The 27,564-nt window shown below is 30.1% G+C and overlaps 1 protein-coding gene across 3 annotated transcripts; it reads right to left on the bottom strand.

The window, feature by feature from the left end:
* Positions 1-410: 410 nt before the first annotated feature.
* Positions 411-27,287, bottom strand: LOC126902312 (single-minded homolog 2). Of its 3 annotated transcripts, none has more exons than XM_050679431.1 (11): positions 27,088-27,287; positions 7,898-8,074; positions 7,725-7,810; positions 7,549-7,638; positions 7,285-7,408; positions 7,066-7,151; positions 3,032-3,207; positions 2,591-2,697; positions 2,378-2,525; positions 2,082-2,304; positions 411-1,320 (listed from the first exon to the last, which is right to left on the bottom strand). In XM_050679431.1, exons 2-11 carry the CDS (start codon positions 8,070-8,072, stop codon positions 961-963), a joined length of 1,575 nt encoding a protein of 524 aa, XP_050535388.1. In that variant the 5' UTR covers positions 8,073-8,074; positions 27,088-27,287; the 3' UTR covers positions 411-960. The 3 variants fall into 3 exon arrangements, with proteins under 3 accessions (XP_050535388.1, XP_050535386.1, XP_050535387.1); XM_050679429.1 differs by lacking the exon at positions 27,088-27,287 and adding an exon at positions 10,825-11,234; XM_050679430.1 differs by lacking the exon at positions 27,088-27,287 and adding an exon at positions 8,168-8,402.
* Between the last annotated feature and the right edge of the window lie 277 nt (positions 27,288-27,564).

The following is a 27,564-nucleotide window of genomic DNA, read 5'->3' as shown; positions in this document are numbered from 1 at the left end:
AAAATGAAGAGACGCGTTTTCTTTGTACTACCTCCTGTTTGACACTATTTATTTTTCTTATTTTTTAAATCGATAGACTCATTCTGCACCACAAAATATCAAACAGCCGCATCTTTGTTTTAATTCTCAAATTAACAAAAATAACAATCTATTTTAAATTATAATTTATTACTAAAATACATATTCATAATATCGTATATAATATTTTCTTATTCACACCTTATCACTAAAGTCATTCTATTATTTGTATTATGTACATATATAATATATGTATATGCACATATATATTAAATAATCTATACAAATAACAGGAATACGTAAGTTTAACGTTTTTATACTATTATTTGTCGCATAACAAACGTATAATTATAAATTATATAATAATTTATATTTACAACAGTTATTTACAAAATATTTTGCCGCTAGGCTACGTAGTAAAAATAATATCATTCTTACATAGTATTAAATATATGATGTTTATATGTTTATTAGAGCTAATAAATTTTATTGTAAATTTAAATAAATATATGATGTACATCCGAATAAATAATATAATTACACTTAGTGTTTCAGTCTAAATAACAAATACGCATTAATGCTACAACACATTTACATAAAAACAAATTTATTTCACTATATCAATTAATAGATAGTAAATTTTTTTTTTTTTTTTTTACGTAAAGCATATCTCATAATTGTTTTTGGGTAACATGTAAAATTGTAAAGTAATTTTTTAACCAAAACCGGTGGAAATAAGTAACGGAACTGTTTGCCCGTAAACAGTTGAACGTGGTGCGCTTAGACTTCAGCGCGAAAGGAAAGTGTAGTCAAGAAAAAAAAACGTTTGAGGAAACTGCAAGTTTCCCTCAAATCGGACGGTTATAAAGTGTAAACAATTAATATTTCTTTGTTAACGCTCAACAAAGTGATGGCGTTATAAACTACCCCCAGACGGTACGGTTAGTGGACGTATTCGTTGACCGCGTAGTGTTGGGAGTCCACAATTACGCCGTGATGGGCGGGAGCAGACAAAGCTGCGCCGACGGGTGTTAGCGTTTGATACGCTGCGTGTTGGTCGTCGTGTCCCATGAGCATCGAGGGTGGCGTGTACCCTCCGCCGCCGCCGCCACCACCACCGCTCTGGTGACCAAGCAGCCCCCGATCACTGCTCTCGTTAGAGCTCGAGCAACTGGAACCGGAACTGTACGGCCGCGAACACGTCTGGTCGTATGGATAAAACAAGTCCGGATAAATGTACTCTTCATTTGTATACATGTTGGGCATAACGTTGAGACCGTTGGATTGCAGTACATGTGATTCCTGAAATGACAATGAGGTGTTAAAAAATTATCACCCACACAAATGTTTGAAATAACACAACAGTAGCATTGTTTAAACAACGCATTAATGCTTGGACTAAAAAGCTAGGGTTTTTTTTTTTTTTTTTTTCAAATTTTGTTTAACCTTTAAATATTTTGTCCATGTTGAACTAAAATTGATTATTCAATTAAAACTATTTGATTTTCCAACTCATTACAACATAGCTAGAAATATGGAGAGCGGTAACAATAGACAATCAGTTTTTTTATGGTTAGGTAGAGGAAATATGTCATTCCCGTTGAAACCTTAATTCAGAGAACTGTCAGCAACCTCGTTTAATGTTCTGTTATTTGTAATAAAACCAATATTTCTTTACGCTTGTGGTACGATTTCTCTTTAAAAAATGAACTTCAGTATTCACAAGCCATAATAACTACATTTATTCTGTATTTTTTATATTTTACCCCTGGTAGAAACTATAAAACACACAAAAAGGGGAAAACGAATACATTCTTTCTTTTGTGGTCTTTTAAAACAAATCGTTTCTACGCTTGTTTAATCATTTATATGTGTATATAAAAAAAAAAACTGAAGTAAAAGTCGTAAAAAAGGGCTCGAGGTAAAATTACGGGCATTGGTTTTTTTAATCTCGACATCATATTTTTACATAATTAGTGTTCGGTTATATTAAATGTAATACAATATGTTGTATCATTTTGCACCGATTTGACTAAAAAACAAACGATTAAATTGAGACTTACGGCAGTGGTATTGACGTAGTCGTTGTAAAGTCCACCGCTCGAGTCACTGTATTCTTCGTCAGTTACCACTGGAGGTCTGTGGTATCTGTGGTTGTGACTCGGTTGCCTGTGACTTTGAGGTGTTTTTGGTTTATTTTGGATCGCAGCGGTTTCTTCGTTTCCGTTTTGAATTGCTACGTTACTATTGTGTACCGACAGACGGACGTCTTTTACTTCGGACTCGCTATAAATAATGAAATTATTAATTAGTCTTTAGAAACAACCGCAGTTTCGAATAGCGGTCACTAATTATTTACCTCAATACATAATTGACGCTGACTATACAATGCGGTCTGGATGACCGACTGTTGTGGACTATCGTGGCATAACTCTGTACCCAAACCCAACCACCGTCTCTGGCCAACAGTCTGTAGTATTTTGTAGTAACTTGACCTTTTAATAACACTGAAAACAAAGTACAAGCACATCAATTGCTATTCGTTTCATAAAAGTTATACGTGGACACTCACGAGTGTGATGTGAAAATCTCATGTGCATGATGTCACAGCCGTGTATGTAGTGATAAAGTGTTTTCTCAATTAAGTCTTGTGGTTCGTAGCCCGTCAGTTGAGATACTCTGTAATTTAATACGTACACATGATAAAACGAAACATCATACTTTTTTATGTGTGTGTGTATTGTAAAAAAAAGAATAGGTAAAACAAAAGACCCCTAGATTGATATACGAGCAATGTTTCAACAAAAAATGGACACGTGTGCAAATAGAGTAATCGATCGTCATTAAATTTACTCGTGTGACTTGGAGGTTACTATCAGATGATTTAACACATTTCTTTTTTTTTTACTTAAAATTATAAAAATACAAGAGACTTCGCGTTAATGTGAACATAAAATCTATTCCATTATAGAAATATTAATTTCGTGCATCACTGGATAAAACAACGGCCTACCTGGCATCTAAGAAGATGAGTTTCAAGTCCAAACTAGCTCTGAACATGAACATATTAGAGTGTAATTTGATTTCGGTGATGGCGTGTGGCGGAAGCGAGTGACCAACCGCGACCAGACCGACAGTCTCCAAACCCGGAAATTGTCTAATCTTCAAGTATCCCGAGCAATGGATCACCTGTAATCAAACATAAATGTTACACTGGTTTTCCAGTTAAATATTAAACGACCTCTCGTTGCCTTTAAATATTACATTTTAGAAATACTCGTTGTTTTTTAAAAATACGGCAGAGCGTTTTATCTTCGTTTGTCGATTAAAACGAAACTCATTTTGCTATTCGTTTTTTTTTTTTTTTTTAATTACTTTAAGGTACTCATTTTATTGAAACGATAACGAATCTTATACTGCTATTGTCAAACAAAATGTTCATGTTTTTTTTTAATGAGAGTATCAGCTTCGACGCAAAACAAAAAAGCGATAGTGTTGCACCCCATACCGACACGGATACTCTGCACTTCCCGCGGCCCAAAATGATTCCCAATGTTCGCACAAATTCAATAGCATCGAAACGGATGTGTTTTCACACGTCTAAACAAATAACCATCGGCTATCGATACACACACGACGCCAAGTGCGCATAACACATACACAATCATATTTATTGTAGTTATGCAGTGTGCGTTATAATAAACACGGTTCAATATGGTTACATTATACCAGTCACGGATGTGGTTACAATGCGATTGTGAAAATCTCGACTATTATCATGATGATTATTATTATTATTATCATTATAAAGTAAGAAAAACACATACGTGTCCGCGCACCGGACCCGCTGTAAAGGTCACTGCATAATCTTGCACGGGTAATAATAGACACCGTACGCTCGTGTTTGTAGGTAATACGTGCGTGTGCTAGGAAGGTGTCAAGAAGTCCATTCATAATGACCGAGACGTGACTACGGGCGAAAAGACGAGATTTAAGTGTTGGAATAAATTAAACGCGGGTCGTCTTTTTTCACAGGTGTGCGATGATATTTTCCGTCCGCGGCCTACGGTTCTTGAAATTTTTAGGAAAACGTATCCGACAAAAAAGAAAAAACCCCGAAAAATACCTTTGACACCGGCAAACAATAGACACCGGTTGGTAATAAAAATCATAGGTGTCCCAGACACGTTGGAGCCGATCGTGAGGTGTCAATGAGCGTTCGGGATTATAGACTCTGCCGCAGCGTCTATAAGGCTAAACGACAAGTCGGTGGTGGTGGTGGTGGTGCTGCACCTTCGACGGCGGCGGCGGTTCGCGTAATCAATCTTCCGATATTGACACCGCCGCATGTGGAGTGGATCGCTAGACGTGCTGGCGTTCCTACACACCTACGCGTGTACACAATAATGTTTTCACTCTCTCGTTTCAGACTTGGACACGTTTCGGGAAAACTTACGGCATTGTGTTCGCATACCACAACGGCTATTATATTGTTTTGTCGCGCCGATTGCACAATGAAGAAACCATTTGGGGAGGGAACACAAAATGCTCAAACGTGTTCACGTAGGTGTGTCATTTATGGAATTTCGGAAACGGCTATTAAAGTTACCTTACGCGTACGTGACACGTGACTTGTAATGATGATTTAGATCACAGCAAGTGCCTCCCGCTAGGTAAAAACCATTTCCCTTGAACGCCGTTTTTTCTAATAGCCGTCAACCCCCTCTTACTCCGACAAACGTGTTATCGTCACTTAAACATTTTTTATCACAGTCCTAGTCTGAATCAAAAGTGCACGCTACTTAACACATATAGTTTAAATCATATTTATTTTTTTTTTTTGAAATTCGAGTGCTTGAATACATTTTCAATTGATTTTAAAGTGCGACAATACAAAAAGTTTTCTTTATTTCGCTGATAAAGCTTTAAATACAGATTTAAATCTAACACATACGTACAAATTATGATTTCTTTCAATCATTCTATACTCGATTCGACTTATAAAACAAGTTTAACAACAACAACGAAAAACATATAGAACATAAACGACCATTTTTTCGATTCATAAAGAATACAAATCAAACTTTTGTACAATATTCTTCTAAAATAAAATTATTGAATAATTCAGTGTCGTTATAAATCCTATTTGAATGTTTATTTAAAATTAAGTTGTTTAGATTAGATTCAAATCTTAAAGAATATTACTTCTCTGGCAGCCATATGAAGCGAGCCAGGTAGGAGCGTACGAAATATATTTTGTACTAAATAGAAGTAAATTATATTGGCACACGTTTTTAAATTTACCAAAGTGCTTATAGTTAAAATTTTAATTGGCAATGTAATAAAACTATCGTTGTTTTAGTAGTATCACAAAATTGTAAAATTTAATAAAATCATCTTGTCTGGAGTTTTCCACGCGACCAAGAAAAAGAAGGAGGAGAGTAGATAGCCAATGCGGTGAACGTATTTAATCCTACTCAGGTGAGGCGGTGGCAATTCAATGCCAACACACCTGGCCTCTGTGCAACATGGCGCCCGCCCGTCTTATTTTTTTTTTATATCGTTGCCACATCCGTCCCGAACCCCTCGTATATATTATACGACAATCGTCAACTCCTCACTTCCCCCAGCGTGTACAATATCCATTACAACAGTGTGCGTTTATTACCACAGGGTCCAACGATGGCGCATTAGCCGTGTAACGTATGCGCGAACACACACCCGACCGAAGCGCATACACGAGCGAGTGATTTTTATGGTCTGCCCTATGTGCTACGACATGATGTACGACAAAAAAAAATCAAGATCATAAATCACTAAACCCACGGTAAAAAAAAAACTTACTTAATTGGTGTTGTAATCATGAGCGCAATATGGAGGGGGTCTAGAGGGGGAGTCGTTAGCTCCCTCTAATTCTGCCGCAGCGCCTCCAAAAGTTGTATAAATTACATATAAATTTATATAGCAATATTTTTTAGAAATAGAGTTTGATGCCCAAACATTTCGTTCAAATTGTATTTAAAAGCATTCGAATGTACGCGTTACTAAAATAACACAATATATTTTCTCTAAATGATTTCAAAATAAAAAAACTTCATCTAAAGATGGATTAACAAAATAGTCTCTCTGCTCTATCAAAAGTCAATGTGTCGAGAAAATTTTGTTACTTTGAATTCAGAATATTATGGTTATCGATTCTTTTCATTTACTTATTTGGTAAACTGTGACTGTTAAACACCAAAACAGTGATTCAAGACTAAAGATATAATGTACATTGTCAAGGTTTTTCCCAATAAAAAATTACATTCGATCTACAACACAGAACTAATTGTTGACGTTTTGATAATAATTTGCCCTTCAACAAAATATTTTGTTAAGTTAAGACTTGTTTGTAGTTAACAGTTTACTAAATACACTTAGAATTTGCTCATAAAATACCATACATTTATAAAAATGTTTAATACAAGCCAGTAAAAGACGAATCGAACAACTTCTTCCCTATTGGTTTTCATTGGACTTGTATAAAAAAACCGAACTGCATGTACAAAAAATTAAATAAATAAATACGATAAATTTTTTGTTGACCGTTCGGACGTTTAAACTTCTACCAGACGATTTAAATACACTAATGTTTATGGTAAAAATTTAGCATAGGTTGTGTTGCAGCCATAACACCTGCGGTCTTTAACCTCGAAATTACTACAAGAATAAAAAAAATGTCATGATACGTTTAATTTTACTCAAAAAAAATCGTTTTTAGCAGTAAATTCAAAAATAAAATAAGGAAGAAGCTTAAAGATTAATTTAATGTCTGTGAATTAATTCGAATTAAATGGAAAAATGTGAATTTTACATTGCCCCAAAATCTGGTATTCATTAAGTGAAATGTATTTTGTTTGATATTATGTACTTTTATAAAACTACATATATTTTATAAATTATATCGTCAGCCGTCTAAACTAAAATATTTCTCCAATTCTTTAGATTTTTCTCAAATCGATGACGCAAATTAGTCTTAGTGTTGTATGCGATATAAAAAATCCTTACCTTATAACCACCAGTAGTAAGTCCCGCATTCCTCTTGGCCAACACACATTTCATTCTTAGAAAAAACGCACGTTCTACTTCAAAATCTAATCGAAAAGTAAATATTTAAAAATGGCATAATTTGAAAAACACATATGATATAACACAGTTGGCATACAGTATACGTACTACACAATTACTCATGCATAACTATGTTAATTACGCAGAAGTAAAACTTACTCAGCATCATATTGTCAGTGGGCATTAAATTTGGCGGTAAGTGATGTGGACTAAGCACAGATATCATTTCGTCGTGATCAGCTTGATGGATGTATTCGAATATACTGTTGCCAGTCAATTCCACCTGTTAATAGAATTTAAATAATTTTACAGTTTAATTACACGGCACATTTTATAAGAGCTGGTTTTATTAATTACTGGATAAATTAAAAAAAACGTGCATTTAAAAAATATTAGTACAAAGAAAGTGAAATTAATATTTACCTGTGAAAGACCTAAGTGAACCGATGCGGTTTCGGATATGTACATGATTTTTCCGTCACCGCCCACGACAAATATAAAACCGTCAAGGCTCTGAAAATGTACACGAAAGTCGAGTGTCAAAACATTTTCTTGTACACGTCTTGTTGTTAATTTAAAAATATATATTTTTCACAAACCTGTAATAAATGTGATCCTAGTTCTTTGATACAAGCTTCTTTCACGTGATTAAGCGGAGTTGCTGCACCCCATGCGTCTCCCAGTCCTTAAATTTCAAAACGACTTGTTTATAGTTTTATTTTTTTACAAAAATTTCCGCGGTAAACACACCACGTCTCTAGTATATACTTACCATCAGGAAAAACATGTCTCATTTTCAAATAGCTAGTGGTCAACCGAATAACGGAAGCTTTATCCAGTTGGCTGGTGATGGCCGACGGCAACGGTAAAAGTTTTGCCAATTCCAAAAATTCTGCGTTCTCGTTCTCCCTACGCGTCCTGGCGGCATTTCTACTCCGCTCTCTCATTTCTGAATAACATAAACATAATAATAAAAAATTAATTATTTATCGTTGAAAAAAAATTTGTTGCACAACTAGTGTATACAAGAATACTCATTTACCGCCCGCGTGCATTTTAAGTAATTTTTTTTCCTCTTATACAAATAACACCCACTCGCAAATCAGCGTAAAATATTTGAAAACAAAACAACTAAAGTACAATAGACGGTATAATACGATTCAGAACGAAATTTAATAGCGCACAAAAAAATTTAACCGACTCTCTACTTAATGGCGTTTTCTTTTATTTTTTTATCATACAACAGCACCGACTCTGTGCGAATACTGCTCAAAACTATCGGAACTAAAACATTAATAGGACTCCACATAGTGCGGTTTGTTTACTTAACCAACCTTGACATCGGATTGCGTGGAAGAATATTTGTAAACATTAAGTCTTATTTCCTAGTGTTTCTTACAGAGTGTTGATACTTAGATCTAAAAAATATTCATTGTTAACCTCGCGTATTTATTAATTACCGGACAAACGACAGGTCATTTCCCTTTCAATTAAATTTTGAACTCTGCGACATACTTTGTACGCGGGGGCGGCTCCACTCAGAGCGTATGACTTCAAATCAGAAATTTTTAATCAATTAGATTTTGGTTAGCAAAGTAATTATCGAGGTGCATGGAAACATTATATTTTCATATGTTGGAAATAAAAAACTAGATGATGGATTTATTATATTTGTAAATAATTTATTGTTAATAATTTTAATTAAATATCTCATCATTTAATTTTAACGATTATAGTTTTTATAATTTTGGAAACCGAGTTTAAACTATTTATTTAACTAAATGTTTATGGTTAATGTAAAAAAGTTCTTAAAATAATTTCACTGTACTTTGCATTAAATTTAAGAGTTAATAATGAACAACAAAAGCCAACTTCAATAGGTAATACCAAACGAAATGAAAAATTATTGTTGTGTACAATAAAGTGAAATTTAATATGATTACCTATACCTTAGTTAAAATGTGTAAAATATACATATACATTTTATTTTATTTAAAACGACAAAGGAAATTGTCCGCATGATGAATCACGTTAAAAGTCAATATAAAACAAATAAATAAATAGCGATTAATACAATGTGAAAGACACTGTAAACATATGGACATGAGAATAGGTACCAAATAAAATTTTATGTATACGTAAGTAAATTTAGTATTGTTGAGTTCAACGCACTTCTTCTGTAAATAAATCGAAATGGTAACACATTTACACAAGAAAATAAATTTTCCTTCATTCACACTGTACACATAACACTAGAAACTTAATTCCAGTTAGTGGTTAGAGTAAAAATTTTATTTTGACTTCTTCTTCTTCAAAAAAAATTTAATAATAATTTCAATTTATACGGACTTTTTTTTCGTTCAAAATTAGGTAGTCGGTGTGTAAAATATCAGAAANTTCAAAAAAAATTTAATAATAATTTCAATTTATACGGACTTTTTTTTCGTTCAAAATTAGGTAGTCGGTGTGTAAAATATCAGAAAAAATTTAAGGTGCTTAATATTTGTTCTGCGATAAAAATGAACAGTCAGAAAATCAAGTCAAAGATGCATGTTAATTGTACAATAAATAGAAGTAATAAATACAAGTAATAGTTAATTTAATTTATCGTATACTAATATACTGTATAATTTCATTTTTGATTTATACGTTATATATAAATGAAATAACTATATACAATTCAATAGAAATCCGTCTACTTATCAATTATTAAGTATATTTATTTAATCCAAAGTTTAAAATAAAAGATATAAAGATCGGTCAAACATGACAATTCGGTCAGTCTACGGTTCCATAAACAATTATACAAATTACTCGATATTAAGCCAACACAAAAGTACTTGATAAATTAATATTATTTATGTTACCAAGTTAAAACATAAAAGAATGACACTGCAGTATATCAATTGTGTTTTAAAATATTATTCAAAACAATTGCTATTATTACATCATTTATACGGTAAATGACCGGTATTACTAAATTTTACAATTTAATCTCGTGTCTCACAAAAGACATACACAGTAACGTAGACTAAAAATAGAAAATATATAAATCTAGCGATAAAAATATTAAATCAAACTCGTTAAAGATAATTTGATCTAAAAACTAAGATTAATATTTAACTCTAGATTTCAAAACGGAGTACATTAAAAATAAATAGATAATTTCAATAATTTCCTTCAAAGTTCAAATAACATTCATTTAAAAACTATAAGCCAACCGTTTAAATGAGTATTTTATAACTGAAAAAACAACAAAGCCTATTGTTGATGTACAAAAAAAATTTTTTGGCAACCACCATGGCAGACAATTCGTTAAGCGTTTACGATGGTAAGGAGGGGGAGAACTAAAGTCGTAAGTCGTATGTCGCACGTGTACCGCCGTCGTCGTTGCGGTGACGCAAATATTGCTTCTGGTAGAAACGTGATTTATCTACTAACGATCAAAATTCGTTTAAACGCAAACGTTTCCAGACTCACGTACTTGAATAATATTTTGAACGCAATTTTGTTGATAACGAAAAAAAAAAAAGTGAAAAGAAAAGGCTAGCAAGTGTAGCCGTGCATTAGCTTAGCCGTCGCGATAATACGGTGTCATGATGATTGCAAAGCAGACAAAACAAGAAAAAAATACGCACATAAAAAAATAGTAGTAAGTCAATATTATGAGTCATTCGGTTAAAAACAGCGCATTTATACCTTGTGGAACCGGGATCGCAGATTTTCTGTAACATTTCCTCTTGGTCTTCATTTTTAATAATTCTTTCTGACACATAACTTGTGTGATGCCTTCTGGACGAGTGCGCTGTATGAACACTTAACTGTTTTTTGGATTTGCTCGAGTTTACACTAGATGTGGTGTCTAGCTCATTCCTCTATGTACGGTATCACTATACTGGCAGTGGAATCGAATGCGATTCTTAGAGAAATTTCGAAAATAATAGACGCGGGGTGTTTACAGGTACGGTGATAATTGACCGCGGGGTGGAGGGGCTAAAAAAGGTAGACATAAGGTCGCCGCGGCCGTTGGGCTCCTCGCAGTCTGGCTGACCTGTGTGGCTTTTGTCTACTCGTGAAACCCTTCGGGATAAGTCACCGGTCGAATGGACGCGTTTTATTGAAAGTCCTCTTTTTTTAAAAACCCAAATAATTTTTTTTGTTTACATTTCGTACATTGTTATATTTCTGAGATATTGCAGTAGAACACAACATTTTTACAGGTAAAACTATATATATTGGAGAATATGAGCATAGTACATGTACGTTTGTATTTATTATTTTACATATTTAAAACATGCTACTCGATAACCTAGCAGAACATTATTTTTTTCAATTTGTCGTTGCTTACCGGTTTATAGTTATACAGTTACAACCATATACAGAGTGAACCAGATTTACGGACAACTCTTGAATTTTCGGACTAATTTTAACAACATTATTGTTTATTTCTAATAAGGAATATAAAATTATTTTTAAAAAACGTTCAATTCATTTGAAATTCTAAAAATTGTTTAGTACAAAAAAAGTTTTATGTTTTACAGTTATGATAATATATTGATAGGCAAATACCGCGGGTAGGTGTAGCTCATACTGTTTTATGAGCACATGATTCATTAAAATGTTATGAAAGGGCTAAAAATGACTATTTTAAAATTTTGAAAAAATAAATTAAAGTTTATTTATTAGAGACAAATGAAAAATATGTTTTCAACGTAGTCTAATGTACTGCGAAATCAATATTATATAAAAAGATGTAAGAGTTGTCAGTAAAATCTGGTTCACCTGGTTTATACAGAGTGATTCTTTTAACATTAGCCACTTGAATTTACCCAAAATTATAACAATATCGAGACATTTTTTTTCTGGCATTTTTAATTTTATAAACTTCTTAATTTATCTACCATTAGGTACTTTTTCGGTTCTTCCCTAATTTTTTATAACAGTGCAAATTTAATTTTAATTTTCAATAGCAATATACATATTAAAGTAGCTTACACAAAAGAAAATTGTTTATTTATGAAAAAAATAACTAGTGGATAACAACTTTTGATCCATTATTTCGGAATTCACTACGATTTTGATATATAGACTGGGGAGGGTGATTATAATTAAGCATGATGTTGCTATTTAAAAATATTAAATTTATAAATTCGACCATCCATGTTCTCTTAATGGTGAAATATTTCAATTCAAAGTTTGATTGTAATACTTAAGAAAAATAAAATTTTGTTTTTTTTACTAACGTAGAACTAACTTTAGAATATTATTGTAAATAAAAAATAATATAAAACTTTTAAAAGCAAGTTAAACGTCTTTAAACGTGTGTGTTTTCCAGTCTACGATTATTTTTTATTACATTTATTTATTATTCTAATTAGTGAAACTAATTAGTACAAACACTAATTAGTCATCTCATATAATCATCGTAATACCAACGTATTATCTAACTACGAAAAGAAAATACAATCAATTACAAATATAAATGATGGCATAATTTTCTTAAAGACTACAATGAATAATATTCGTTAAGGCGTTAAATTAAGAACAAATTATGAACTTAATTTTCTATTTTAACTCGGTAAAATATTAGACATGGTAATAATAGGTCGTAGTTAAAACATTACACAAATGATAAAATTGAAGATTTCTATAGTTTTATCTAATAGGACAATTCACATGGAACTGTTCGGCATTTTAAAATTGGAATCCATTCGTTGCTTACGAAAAACATTCGGGCAGCGTGTTGTCGTGTATTGAGATAATTCCGGCGCACGTTCAAAATAAAAAAGATCAACCATTTTAATGGTACAGCACTCAGGAAACGTGTATGGAGCAACCCATCAGTTGTGTTCAAGTGTATACCGGAATAAGAAAAACACTTTATTCTCCCCCAGTGTCGTTATTCCCCAAGCCCCATTACACAAGCGTTCATACGGGATTTGCAAAATGTAATTCAATTGCCAATGGGCGGTAAAAATCACTGTAACCCTTCGTGATCCCTTTAGTATATATGTACTTAAGTATCATAAGACGTCTCTGCATAAGTAGTGTTGTCACATTAAAAGAATAATCCTCGCAATTATATCCATCGAATGGTTAAAAAACAATATTTACACGAATGAGAAAATAAAGTTTAGAGTTGACGGATTACACATTAGTGTTCGGAATATTTACAGAGTGATGATTATTATCTATTGATAATTGAATAATTTTAAATTATAATTTCTATTATCAATGGTATGAATATGAATTTAAATTATAAATTAAGATGACTGAAATAATTACATTTTATATAACATTCAAGTTCAGACAATAGTGACAAATACAATTACTTTAATTTTGAATGGTGTCTCAGTGTGTATGCAGTTTATAAATGTCATAAACACGTGTTAAGCTTATAGTTTATTTCTTGATTGTCACAAATATGTACATAGGTGCGGTTTTTATGGCGACACACTTGATCATTTAGCAAGGTTAGGTTTAGCCGAGAATAAGTACAGTGACATTTTCTCCGAATTTCATCGAAGCACAACATTGCTACGTTTTCAAACATTGTAAAACCACTCAAGATTTAAGACAAGCGTGGATAATTATTTTCATTTGGTGAGCTGTTAAAATTAAAATAACAATAATACATATATTTTCCATATTTCTTAAAAAAATTTTTGAAACTTGAAATTAAAGCTTATTATAATTTGAACGACGTTATGTCCTAACTTGTCGTTATTAGTAAATTTGCTTAATTATTGAAATGTAAGCTCGTCATGTTTGGGATTCAAAAATAGATTTTTTTAATGAAGATACCAGGATTACATATCATACATCACACGTGTGAATTTTTAAAAAAAAATTTACTAAAACAAGATCAACACGGTTAAAAGATTTGAAACACTGTAGCGTCCCCCTATCCGCTCCTGTAGTTATCATCAACAATAATGTAAAATCTATTATTTTAGTCACTGTAAAAATAGTTAAAACAAATATAATAAAGAAAAGTTTACATGACGTACAGTTTCAGCAAACAACACTAAAGCAAATATATTTATGAGGATCAAACACATCGCTTCTCTAAACACGTGCCATTATTTTGTCTACCTACTGTTAAGTATACATTTGCTGATGTTTGATGTTGGTAATCTGTCTCGAATGTGGATTTATAATGGACAGTAGTAAAACTAATGTTAACTCTAACATTATTATTGGACCAGTACTTTATAGGAAGTTTAAGGAGTGTTAAAACCCAACTGGTTGTTGAAAATCAATAATAAATTGAAAATCAAAGCACAGCATAAAATACATTATAAATAAGTAAAATTATTTAAATTTTGTTTAAGGCGCATAAATAAATAAGATAAATTTGGTATCCTTTCAAATATTTGGCAAGTCTATTGCAAACAAATAGATGATAAAAAAATATCAACAAAAAACTTTTTGTAATGATCGTACCATTTAATTTTAGTAAAGCTATAAATACAATTAAACCCTAAAAACAAATAAGTTATGTTTTAAAAAATATATATATTTGTTTCTGTTTATTGTCACATTAAAATTTTTAACTAAATGGGTTTATACAACAATACCATAATGGGTGTACCATTATTTTTACAGTGTGTGGACAGATCCATAAAACAATGATAAATTATATCACGTTGGATAAAGAAATTTATTATAAAATATCAATCGTGGTGTATTCTTAAAAAATGGAATAAATTTAACGACTGAAAATCATTAAATATTTTTTCTATGTTGTGATAAAAATGAATTAAATATTTATTTTCCGAACCTAAAAATGTATAATATCTATGACCTGTAAATAAATATAAAACATTAATAAATAAAATAAGAACTTCATTTTTAGAAAATAAGAGAGAGAAATTTTTTTTAAGCTACGACATTTTTTAATGTGTAACATTTAAAGCTGCAGGTTAGACCAGCTGTTGGCGTGGAGACTTTTCCGCTTAGCTCGGCGATCCTCCCACCCTCTTTCATCATATTGTACTCGTACACCTACTGAGTATTCTAAAGCAGATAGTATGTTAAAAGTGAAAAAATGTAAATAAAGTTTTAAATAAAAATTTTGATAAAGGTAATATACCATTATTTTGGCCAAAGTTTAGATTCTATATTTTCGCTTGGCATGTTTTTACTATTTTTTACGTATTTTTTAAGGCATATTAGTTTTTTTTTGTTTAACCTAAATATTACTATTATTATGTTTTATACAGTTATTTATATAAATTATAATTTATATTACATATACAGCGTCTCATACTTAACTTTATCAAATACATTAATAGACTAAATATTATTCAAACAAACTGAAATTTTAAATCCTCCAATTATAACAAAGCAAAGAAAAAAGTTAATTAAGTAATAAAAATTTATTGGACATAACATATAATTATTTATAACAATAATTAAAATCATTATATTACACGAGACTTACTATTTATTTAAATAAAATTTTGTATTAATGTTAAGAGCTAATAACAATAGTAAAATTGTCTACCATAGAGTATCAGATTTGTTGATTTATATATAAATAACTATTTAAATATAATTTAATTAATGTAAATTTTATCATAAATTCCGTCTCAAATAGAATGTAAAATGAAAGTTGGAAAGTTGAAAGTTAACTGCCATACAAAAAATGTCTGCTAAAAATAGAATAGAAAAGAATAACAACAATAATGCAATAAAAGTGTCGCTTATAAAATGTGTACCAGAAATAGACTAAACCGACATAACTAACAGCATACATTTGATATATTCAATTCCATTTACAATACTAATGGTCGATAAATAACAAATAGGAAAATAAAACAGCCCGAAGAGTCTATTAATAGGAATAATTTTAGTTTATGCGAGAGACAAATTCTTATAACCGTTTTCAGCAAATGGAAAAAGTATTTAAAAAACGGCGAAAAATTTATTGATAATTTTAATGCGATGGACAAATATTTGAGAAATGAAATACTCAAGTCAAGCCAGGTAAAAAGAGTGAAAAATTTTAATTAAATGTAAGTTCACAAGCAAACTAACAATGTAGCTTTGATAAGCATTTGAAAGTTTTCAACGGTCTTTTCCTTTTAATTATATAAACTTATCAAAGCAACGATAAGTTTTGAAGTAATGGCCCAAAAATTGTTATCGAGAAATCATTTCCCTATTTAAATAATTTTACATTTTAAGAGTAAATAAACATAAATGTTGCCATTTGAAAAAAAATAAGTTGGTATCATTATAGAGTGTAAGGACCTACCTAAAAATTATTTATGACCACTACTTATAAATCGACAGATACAATTTATCTGTCGATAAATATCCGACAATTAGTATTTAATACTATCCAACAGAGCCAAAAAAAAGTATTTTTAAGAGTATTAGGGTGGAGTGGGGTTTATTTTGGAGTAATGGCTATAGTTATATCTATGGTTTGCGGGAATCATTGAAACGAAAAATAAATTATGTCATATGAGTATTGAATCCAGACTTTAGCCAATGATAAAAATGCTTCTGACATTAAAACCCGATTGATTTTTTAAGTTTTTAATTTTATCAAATAATAATACAATTGTTTGTAGTAATCATAGTATAAACATAATGGTTCATGAGATATTTTTTTATTGATATTGATAAATGACAAAAAATTATGGAATCCTTTCGGCAATAGAAATCACTTCCGTTAACAATTTACTATGCTCGACATATATATTGTGTGCGATTACTTATTGCACATCATAGAGAATTGACTTCCAGTTATCTCGTCAAACTTTTCAATTGATTGCGTACATACGACGAGAAAAAAACGATACGAGATACAATGGCTCTAGTCTCCATTATGTGTAATATCAATTCACAAAATGACCAAAATTACAATGTGACTAGGTAATACATAAACATTAATGTAGGTAGAATTTTAAGAAATTGTGTAATAAATATATCAGCCGAGCGTATAACTGACATCAGCAATGAATGCTCGAATATAAATTGACTAAAGAAACATATCACTCGGGGAAACTCAATATATTATCGTAGGAATTTTTTTTTAATTATAAATTTTTATCGATTTTTTATTATTGTTTAGATACTAAAAACTAATTTTTAATTCCTTCATAACTTCTTGTTTTATTCCGCAAAACCTTAAATTATTTTCATATTATATATTAAAAAAACGTTCTAGGTCATGTGTTGTTCAGATCGTCCATCTAATTTTACTATTATTGTTATTATATTATCTATACCACACACGATCCCACACGAGCCATTTAACAGAATGCGCCACACACACACACACGTGTGTGTGTGTACTAATGATTAGCGTTAAACTGATTTAATTTCACGTCGTATTAACGTGACGCTTTATCAATTTATCGCCGAGGACCGAACCGCTTGTCGGGAGATCTGTTTACAAGGGCTGGTGGGAGTACTCTCAGGGGTATTACATAAGTGTCGCGGCCGAGACACAGGTGTCCGAAAATCAATTACTCGCGCGTTTCGTGAACACGATTTGTCATAGTGGAGAAACAAAAAAAAATCCATCTGTACACATATTATTATTACTTTGCATCTGAAATGAAACGAAATACCGTCTGGACCCCATAAAAACAATAGCACAAAAACTCGCGTCCATCGGTACCGCGGTTTGGATTTAAATAATAACAATAATACTTTGGTAACGTTTATTGTGAGAGCTCACTATTTTTTGTTTTGACAACGTTAACGAATTTCATCGTATATTATTAAGCAAAGTGAATTTTTATGGCGGCTAATCGTTCCAAACACTCTTTTTTTCGAAATCAATAATTATTCATTTTTTCTAAGTACTCAAAACGTTCCATTTTTCTTTAATCTTGTAAAATTAAAAAACCACAAACTAAATTACAAACATTTTTTTTTTAGCCAAAAATAAAGCACTCGTAAGAATCGTTCAAAATTACTACCCTCAAATTGTTGGTTTTCCTTTAGGGATATTTAAGTGTCATGTTACAATCGCGACTGGAAATATTTTTATGACTATTTTAACTATGGTAACATTCGACTCTAGCAATACCAAACTACAGCTCCGTCTATAATAATAATAATAATAATAATAATGCATTGCATTACATGCGTCGCGAGATTACAGTAGTAGGCACAATGCATATAGTTAAATTATATTAGCTGACGTCGATTCTGAACGCGAACCGCACTGCGAAATCAGCTTAGTTCGCAAAACAAACAAGTCATAAAGGAAAAAATACTCGGATTATTGTTATGATTAGCTTATCAGGGGACCTAGGACTATGCAATCGCAATGCTGTCTTTGTTCGTAAAGAAATAATAATAAATAATATTTGCCACAAATATTACTGTTCGCGGCGGACATTTGATCATAAATAACATTTCCGTGGTCAGAAACCCCTACACGTGTTATACTTTTTCTATTTAACAGTCTCTAATCAATAGTACGGAGCAAAATTGAACGTCATCGTCACTAATCGAACAACATTACGAGATTACAAGTATTTTGGGTCAATTTCGTCGAAATACGTTTATATTTTACCATTTCTCTAACCGCAGCAGCATTCATAACTATTTATACCTTTATTTTGTTACAAGAGTGTAAGTAATATTTTTCGTAAATAGACACTTAATTTAATAAAATTAAATATTATTAGTATATTTATACACTCCGTGTGCAATTGAAGTCGTTGAAATAATGTAGATCAAAATAAAAAAATCATTGAAGTACAATTAAAATTTATCAATAAAATATCCGAGCCTCGGTCGAATAATACACGCAACTAAAAATTAACAATTGAAATTATTTTGAAAAGAAATTGAATTTTATGAGTACCCTATGATCTGAATTGTCTATGACAATAACAATTTTGCCAAACCATTTGCGTTAAACTGTATTTTGACAAACTAAAAAATAAACTATTGATGGATCCTGGGATTTATTTACAGTTGGTGTTAAACAAATGGCATGCATATTTTACTACATTCGGACGACAATCAATAAAAATATGATGATAAAATCTTCACAATTTCTCCCAGGAAACTCCCCGTGGAAGTGTAAAACTAGTTCATGTGAAATGCGGGCATTCTTCTGTATAAGAATCAGATAGCGTGGGAAAGATGAAAAACAAGATAACTATTAATCCAACAAATGTCGAGATTGTTTATACATTATTTTTAATTAATTAAACAAATTAAACATTTTTATATATAAAAAAAAATTGTTCGTAATATTTTTGTTCTTGTCATGAAATCAAAAACTCAAAATTTTCTACTTGACTGTAGAAGATAAGTGGTGTATATTTAAAGGACTAGGGTTTGACGCTGACTAATGTAAATGTTTAACAAATATTTTACAATGTGTAATTCTATTGTAGTTATTCTATTGTTGTGTCCGGTTTTACGTTGGAAAATTGAAAACTACTAGCTAAATATTTATTTAATTTTTATTTCTAGGCTACAAGTTAAGAACTAAATTGTTTTGGGATGGTGCTCTTGGAGGATGTAAGTCATAAATAATAGACAAGGCTATATTTATTGTACATGCATAACGCAGTCTTCGTATTGCATCAGTGAGCGTCGTAAAGAAATGCATTCGTCACGTCGACGTGCGTCAAAGTCGTTAAAAATATGTTTCGCCAAACGGCTTTACTATTCCATTCTTACAATATCCATTGTGGTGGCGATAAAGATGACCATAGATACGCATAAATATACAGAGGAAGCTCATTGAAGAAACTCGGATATCAATACGCGTACCGATATATTGTATTTCCGCCCGTATGGTATTGTTACACTGATCGTCTCCAGTCATACGAAAGCACCAGAACGTGTGGTCGCAGAAAAGAGAGGACCCTTACTAACCTGTCAGATAGGCTACAGAGAATGTGAACGATGTGGCGATCATGCAAGATAAACACGCGTAAATACGAATCCACCAGCAACAAGAGTGTTTATTATTGTTATTCGCCGTACATAATATTATTATGATAAGTACATTGTCATCATTGTCATTCGCACGAACACGACAGTATTACATTGATATTATTGTCATTTACCGTATCCACCATAGTGAGTCCAATCGACACTGACTGTCCGCTATAACATCAATCTGTCGAAAATCAAAATCCCTTCATGCCCCAGTGTAAAATTTACACGCTAAATGAAAACTAAGATTCACGACTAGATAACGATTTGTCGTTTAACTTAACTTCCCTTAGTCTGATTTTAATTTTATAGATACTGTGAAATTAAAGCATGCGGCGTTAAAAAAAAAATCATCACTTAAAGGTAAATCTATTGTACATAAACATTATTTCGATGGCTTAAATGCGTTGATAGCATTTTTGAAGGATACGATTTAGTTTTATATTTGTATTAAATATTTGTTGTATAATGAACATATTATTTGAGAAACGACGCAAGTCTAAAATTTAGACAAGGGTGTCATTTAGGGGGGTCAGGGTGTGCGGTCACACCATTACTTCAAAAACAGTCCTAATTGATCTGCAAAAATAATTCACCAATATTTTAAACCTCAATTAAAATTTCAAAAACTTTGTATTATGATGATTACATGGATCAATAACACAAATATTTTGTTATCAATTAATTGAGTAAACAATAAATATATCATACTGAACCATTGATATTCATACTGGACGCAAGATATTGATATTGATGTTCATAACTGTTTTTATCACGACTCTTTTACCGTTTAATTAACGGCAATGAACTGATAAATATAAAATTCAACAATTGCTACGACCCCGACGCTACGTTATATTATGTACGATTGAAATAGTAAGTATTATTATAATTTATATTTACTACTTATGTTGATTACCTATGGAAATATTAAAAGAAAAATAATTTACTGAAGTAGGTATAACTATTTTTATATGGCCTGATGAAATTTCAAAATGGCCTACTTGTCTATGCTTGAAATCTCGCACACTCAAAAAAAAAAAAAACTGAAATGACGCCCCTGGTCTAAATATATAATTTTGTAAAACAGTTATAAATTATCATTAATGCTACCGAGAGAATATATGAAGTTAACTCAAGTAGTCTTTTTGAGTACTTCCAAACAATATTTTAAACGATTCAGTTTATCTATAAAAAATTATCTACACTTAATACTCACTTTTCTAAATTTTGTGACATGTTCAATTCTTATACCATTGGTTCGAATTTTGGAATTAAAACAATAAATTATATTTATAATGTATAATACATTTGAGAAATTAGTTTAAAAATATTTTAAACGCTGAAAAATAAATACTCTATACATTTTTAATGTAAATCATCGATTTGATTAATAAAATTATGCTCATAAATTAAGCACGTATATACACATGCTCAATTTATCTATATAAATATGTATACAGAGTGATCAGTAAGTAAGGAAATGGTTTTCTATTGTTCTCATTGTTTGTAACAACTCACATGTTTTCTTATTTACTGAACACCGGCATGTATAATTACACATTCATAGCGTTTAAAATATTTTTCTGCGTAATTAAAGTTAACTCTCCGATATGAAAGCCTAATGATTCGATTTGTCTCGACTATAATTGATAATTTTATAAAGATTTTAAATCATGTAATCAGTGTAATCTAAATTATTTTTTTTCATAGATGAAAATTTATTTGACCTTCATTTTACTCTGTATGAAAAAGATTATTTAAAATTATTATATCTTAGAAAAAGATTTTTGATTTGTTGCATTTTTGAATTATGGAGAAAATATAGTAAATACAACGTTAAAGTTTGCTTCTAATTATAACCACAATTCCCATTATTGACTTCCGAGAAATAATTTGGTTTACTTGGCAATTAATTGAATTTCCTACTATTTATACAAATTATAACATTGTACTGCAGTTTATTAATAATTAAATATGTTTCTCGATTTTCTACACCAATTAGATTCAAAAATAGTCGCATTGCGAAAAATCATTACGTAAGAGTTAAATAAAAGGAATATATAAAAACAAACATACACATAATCAAACATCTTTTGAACATCTCATATTCGAACCACATTTAAAATCCGCATCTACAGTAACGTGTTAATTCATTTACCTTAATATTTCCACTTCCTTTCACGCTCCAAATGAAATGCAGATGTAAGTTTTAAAAACAATTGGTCTACGTGCATATATGTATACATGTAATAATAAACGTAGTACGTCGTTTGAAATATTCAATTTAAATATATCACACTAACGCAGCTGTCGTTGGTGTCACATTACAATATTTTTTTCCAATAAAATATAAAATAATATGTAGAAGTATATGTACAGGTCTCGGGTCGGGCCACACCAATGCTAAACGATTTCAAATGAACCGAAACAAGGTGTATACATGCATGTATAAATCTCGGTGTTTTGTCGGTAAAAAGGGGACCCGAAAACTAGTGTTAAATGTTCAAAGTAATTAATTATACGGATTTGTAAAACTGTCGTATTTACTACAAACATGAGTGAAATTAGAAGCCACAACACTCACCCGACCCAACCCACAAGACATTCCAGTATATTTTCGCCCAACTCGTCTTATTTTTAAACTTCTAGTGTTTTAAAAACAGGATATATTAGAATTTAAAATTTATGAAAGATAAGTCAAAACCACATAATCTTAATTAATGGATATATTAAATAATATTAAGGACGTCCTCTTTGTCACATGTGTCATATTTGTATCATAGTTTTTTACTACTTTAACTAAATAACAAATTACAAATTTATTCAAATAAAAAGAAGTTAAATTTAATTCTAAAATTATAATTTAATATGAAAGTATTTAATTTTTTTTTTTAGCTTTGATGCCGAGAAGGTATTAATTTTACTTTTTATTAATTAATTTTACTATGATGCGTTTTTTTTATCTGTCGCCACATTTCGTAACATTCATCGGACCGATTTTTTTTAGCGTTACGTCAAAAGATCAATCGAAGATATTACCCTCAAAAATTGTAAAAATTTCCCTCATTACCCGTAAATGAACGTATTTCACTTTTATTTGGTATAATTTTTTTGAAAACCTGACTATTTATCCGTCCACGGAAGGGGATTCAAAATAGCAACTTTTTCAACTCAATTTTGAAAATGTTCCGGAAATATAGTGTCTTTTATATATATGATAAATAATAGTTTATGTTACATACTAAGAGTTAAAAAAAAAAAATTTGTCCCGTCGACCTTTCTTCTATGTACAAATGGCAAACGAAGTTGAACATAAAATGTAATTTTCGTTTAAAAAACCACTATCTATAGTTTTTATTTTGATATTTTCTAAACACTACACCGTTTGTGATGGAAAAATGTTCGCAGACAAAAATAGTTAGATTAAATAACAATAATAAAGTTGATACTTTTTAAAATAAGTAGTGATTTTTTTATAATATCCCAAGTTCTAAGATCATCCTTGATTAACATATATTATTTTTTATATCACTATAAAGTTTTTTGTAAACAATTATAATGAACAAGTATTTTTTATCAAAGTGATATAATTTTATTGAAATGTAAAAATTGGATAACCAATGTAACCTAATACATTACTATAAAAATATTCTAATTGAATAATTCAATTAAATCAATTATAATAATTTAATTTAATTATTATGAACATATGAAACATTTTCGTAAAATGTAAACCTATTTTTATCCGCGTCTAATAAAACTTTATTCAATTTTTTAATAGTGAGTCTTTCGAATTTTTTTGTTGAGAATTTATTAAAATAATGTTATGTATAATTGTTTTACGTTCGTTTAATACATAAATAAAATAGTTTTCAAAGAAAACTATTCATCTTACACCTCATTTCCCATTATCTACAATATACTAGAGGGGTTGTTTTATAAACGCATACTGTAACCCTAAGGGTTGGACCACACAAATGACAATGGTCTATAAAAGCTCTTGTCAGTTTTAAAGTTTGCTAATGATGATCCCCTTAAGCGCTTATATGTGCAAACGACGTGTCCGTTTACATAACCCGCTGTTATTTTCCTTTTTAATTTAGTGAATACTGCAGAATATCGAAGTAAAATTAAATGTATAGATTTATAAATGATAAAATAATTCATCAGATTCGATCAAAATATTCTATCAGTAGATAAATTATAATTATTTGATGTAGTAAAAATGTAAGACTAACGGTAAAAGATATGTACTAGTTTCTAGTATACCTTTTAAATTGCAAAAATTAAAAATTGTATTCTCGTTGAAGAGGTTTTAAAAATTTTGATTGTTGAAGTATCTTTTTTAAGTATTCACCACAATGAGATATGCTAATTAACGTAAATATTATAACTGAAGCTAAACCTACATTTTAAGAAAACCTTTTTAAATAAACAACAAAAGCCACGCCTTTTGATGCTAAAATGCCTTTTGAGATTATAAATTTATATTTTATACTTTAAGAGAACTTTAAGAGATTTCTCTGACTTACTTTAATTATGGTTTTACAGTATATATTATAAACACTGATAAAAAAATCCGATAATATACCTATAGATTTTTATTGTTATACCAAGAATATTACTCAAAACAAAGATTACAAAAATATTTAATCTATATTAAGTTCTTGATGTTCATTAGTCATGAAATATAGCAATGTTAGTTATTCCACCTACAGCTGTATAAAATTTTTTACTGAATTAACTACTCAAAAATATATCAAGTTTTTAAAAATATATTATTATATTTGTTAAAAATAAGTAATATTAGACTTCAGACCCGGATTAAACCTATTTAGTAGCGAAAATTTTTAATGGGTTCCAAGAAAAGTTTTTCATAAAACTGTAACCAATTCTTTTATTACAACACAAATAAATTTGCAGATGATAAAAAAAATCATAATAATAATATAATTTTGAATTTTATGAAGTTATTTTACCAATTAGGCGGAATATAAGACTAGATTCTTTTATTTTATAGGCCCCTTTTACTCGTGAATTTAAACTTAGGGGAATGGTGCGCAAGGAGTTATGATGCGCATTTTAATATATCGTAAACTAGTGATTTTTAGACATACGTTGTAAGAAACAAAAATGATCATTTAATCCGTTTTAAAAATTATACACAATTTGATAATAATGTTTTTGTTGTTTTATTAAAAACAACTAAAAAATAAAAACCAGCTCAGTGGGTACGTGGCATAGTTGTGTCCAGTATATATTTAATCTGGCAGTGATTAAAATCACTGTCACAAAAAACGCTTCGATGCAAATCTGTAGATAGTGTTTAATTTTAAAAAATTGGTGGATTATTTCATAAGCAACATCATCTCCTATATCCTTATTTATATCCTGATTACAAGTTTTATCATTTATACGTGAAATATACGTATACATATTTATTATAGAAATTAATTGTAGTATAAAATTTATATTTGATAATGTAGATATTGTAATTTTTTACAAAAATCATATTTTTTTCAACTTTGATGTCAGTTTTCTCCATGAAAACAAAATAACGTCTGAATTTATTTTTAATAAAGTATATTACATTTGATTGAATTTAAGATATATATAAAAATGTCAGTATTTCCGGTACACTTTCAGAAGTTAATTTTTTGTGAAAAAGTTGTCCTTTCGAATCTCCCCGTGGGCAGGTAAAGGATCAGATTTATAAAAAAGATATACAAAATGATACTACCTTATGTATCAATTAAATAAAATTATAATAATTTGGTCATTTTTAAAAAAGTTATGGCAGTTTTAAGTAAAAAAAAATTGAAAAAATGTCGAAAATTAGCGATTCTTAAATTTGTAATTTTTTTGGGGATTTCCCCCCTTTACGAAGAACCAGGTAAATTTTTTCAACTTTTGAAGGTAACGTCTTCGACTAGATACGATTTATAATCTTTTGACGTATCGTTGAAAGATATCGGTTCGATGAGAGCTAAGAAAAAGTGGTAACGGACAAAAAAAAAAACACATCATAGTAAACCTAATATTATCTCAGCTTCGCATAGAAGCTAAAATAAAAGTGTTATAAAATTATCGTTTTACTGGAGTTGAGTAAATCCAGATAATTTTTAAAATTCGAAAGGGGGACTGAACAATAGGACTTAAGTATTTTGTTCCTTAAAGTTCCTACGTTGTTTTATATCACCAGATAATCTATTTGAGACAGTTTGTGATCAGTATTCTGTACATTTAATAATAAATGTTTATTTCCAAAAAAATACTTTGACTAAAAATCTGTAAGTATTGTCTGATAAATTAGTTAAAATGTTTGTTATTAAATAAATGTAGGTTCGGATACTGTTCGAATAAATGATAGCTTACGGTACTAGTTTTACCTTTAACGCGTGCTATTCTGTGTTACCCTAAATTAATAGAATAAGTTTTTATAAAAAATTACAATGCGCAGTTAAACTCAAATTTTCATATTTCGTAAGATTTATTTCTTTTTTTAATTTACTGGAGTATTTATAATGACATATCTGTATAAATTAAATCGAATTAATAAATAAATTTAAATTATTTAAAATTATAATTGTACTAATTTTATCGTTATTAGCCTATTATTTTTAGTTAATATCTGTAACACCAAAAACCATTTGACAAGTTTTTCCTAAAAAAAATAATCGTATATTTAAGGAATTCCACTATTCCTTAAATATATTTAAGTTTCTATTAAATAATTTGTGTTCTAAATATACGTGACCAATTCTAGTTCTTTATATTTTATATCAAAGAATTTCACGAGTTATGTTAGAAGTTTGTCAAATATGATTGATTATTACCTTGAAAAAATAAAGGTAATCATACCTATAATTAAGTGTATATAAGTTACAAAGAGTAAAAGTCAATACAAAAATACATCAAACATGGACTTGACCTTCACCAGTCAACTAGTTTTTAAATGCAGATAATTCGTTTTTCTAGGCTCTTATAAATTATTTTTAACATTACTATCATGTTATTAATTATACTCACCTTGAAGTGATTTAAATAAATTATATTTCTCTCTATTCGTATACACTTCTTCTAAACTTTATTTTCGTACCGGTTAAGCTAGTTGACGAAATTATCATACGTTATCACTGAACATGCTCAACGAATGCGTCGCGGGATTTTAAGACAATTGTGGCGCCGACGAAAACATACGGAACCTTGTACCGTCTGTACTGATGAGATCGTCGCGCCGGGTACCCTCGGATGCTGTTTTAGTTGGCGGTCGGTAAACGATAGGAGGCGTCAACCACATTAACCAATCGGGACATTCGCAGCCTATGCCACCGACGATGTGGCGGCATCACATCTCTTCCGAACGCTTATTATATTCAACTCTATTTGTCATTTTTTTATTTAATAAATAAATAAAAAAATAATTGATTTTGATGAACACACCAAAATGCGTGCGCCAATTAGTTTTATTTTAATTAAAAATACTTTTTTATAGAACTCGACAAC

Source organism: Daktulosphaira vitifoliae, unplaced genomic scaffold (assembly GCF_025091365.1).
Source record: "Daktulosphaira vitifoliae isolate Bord-2020 unplaced genomic scaffold, ASM2509136v1 Scaffold_3, whole genome shotgun sequence".
In the NCBI taxonomy this organism is placed as follows: Eukaryota; Metazoa; Arthropoda; class Insecta; order Hemiptera; family Phylloxeridae; genus Daktulosphaira; species Daktulosphaira vitifoliae.
Note: the sequence above shows the minus strand (reverse complement) of the source record. Positions and strands in the feature narration are given on the sequence as shown.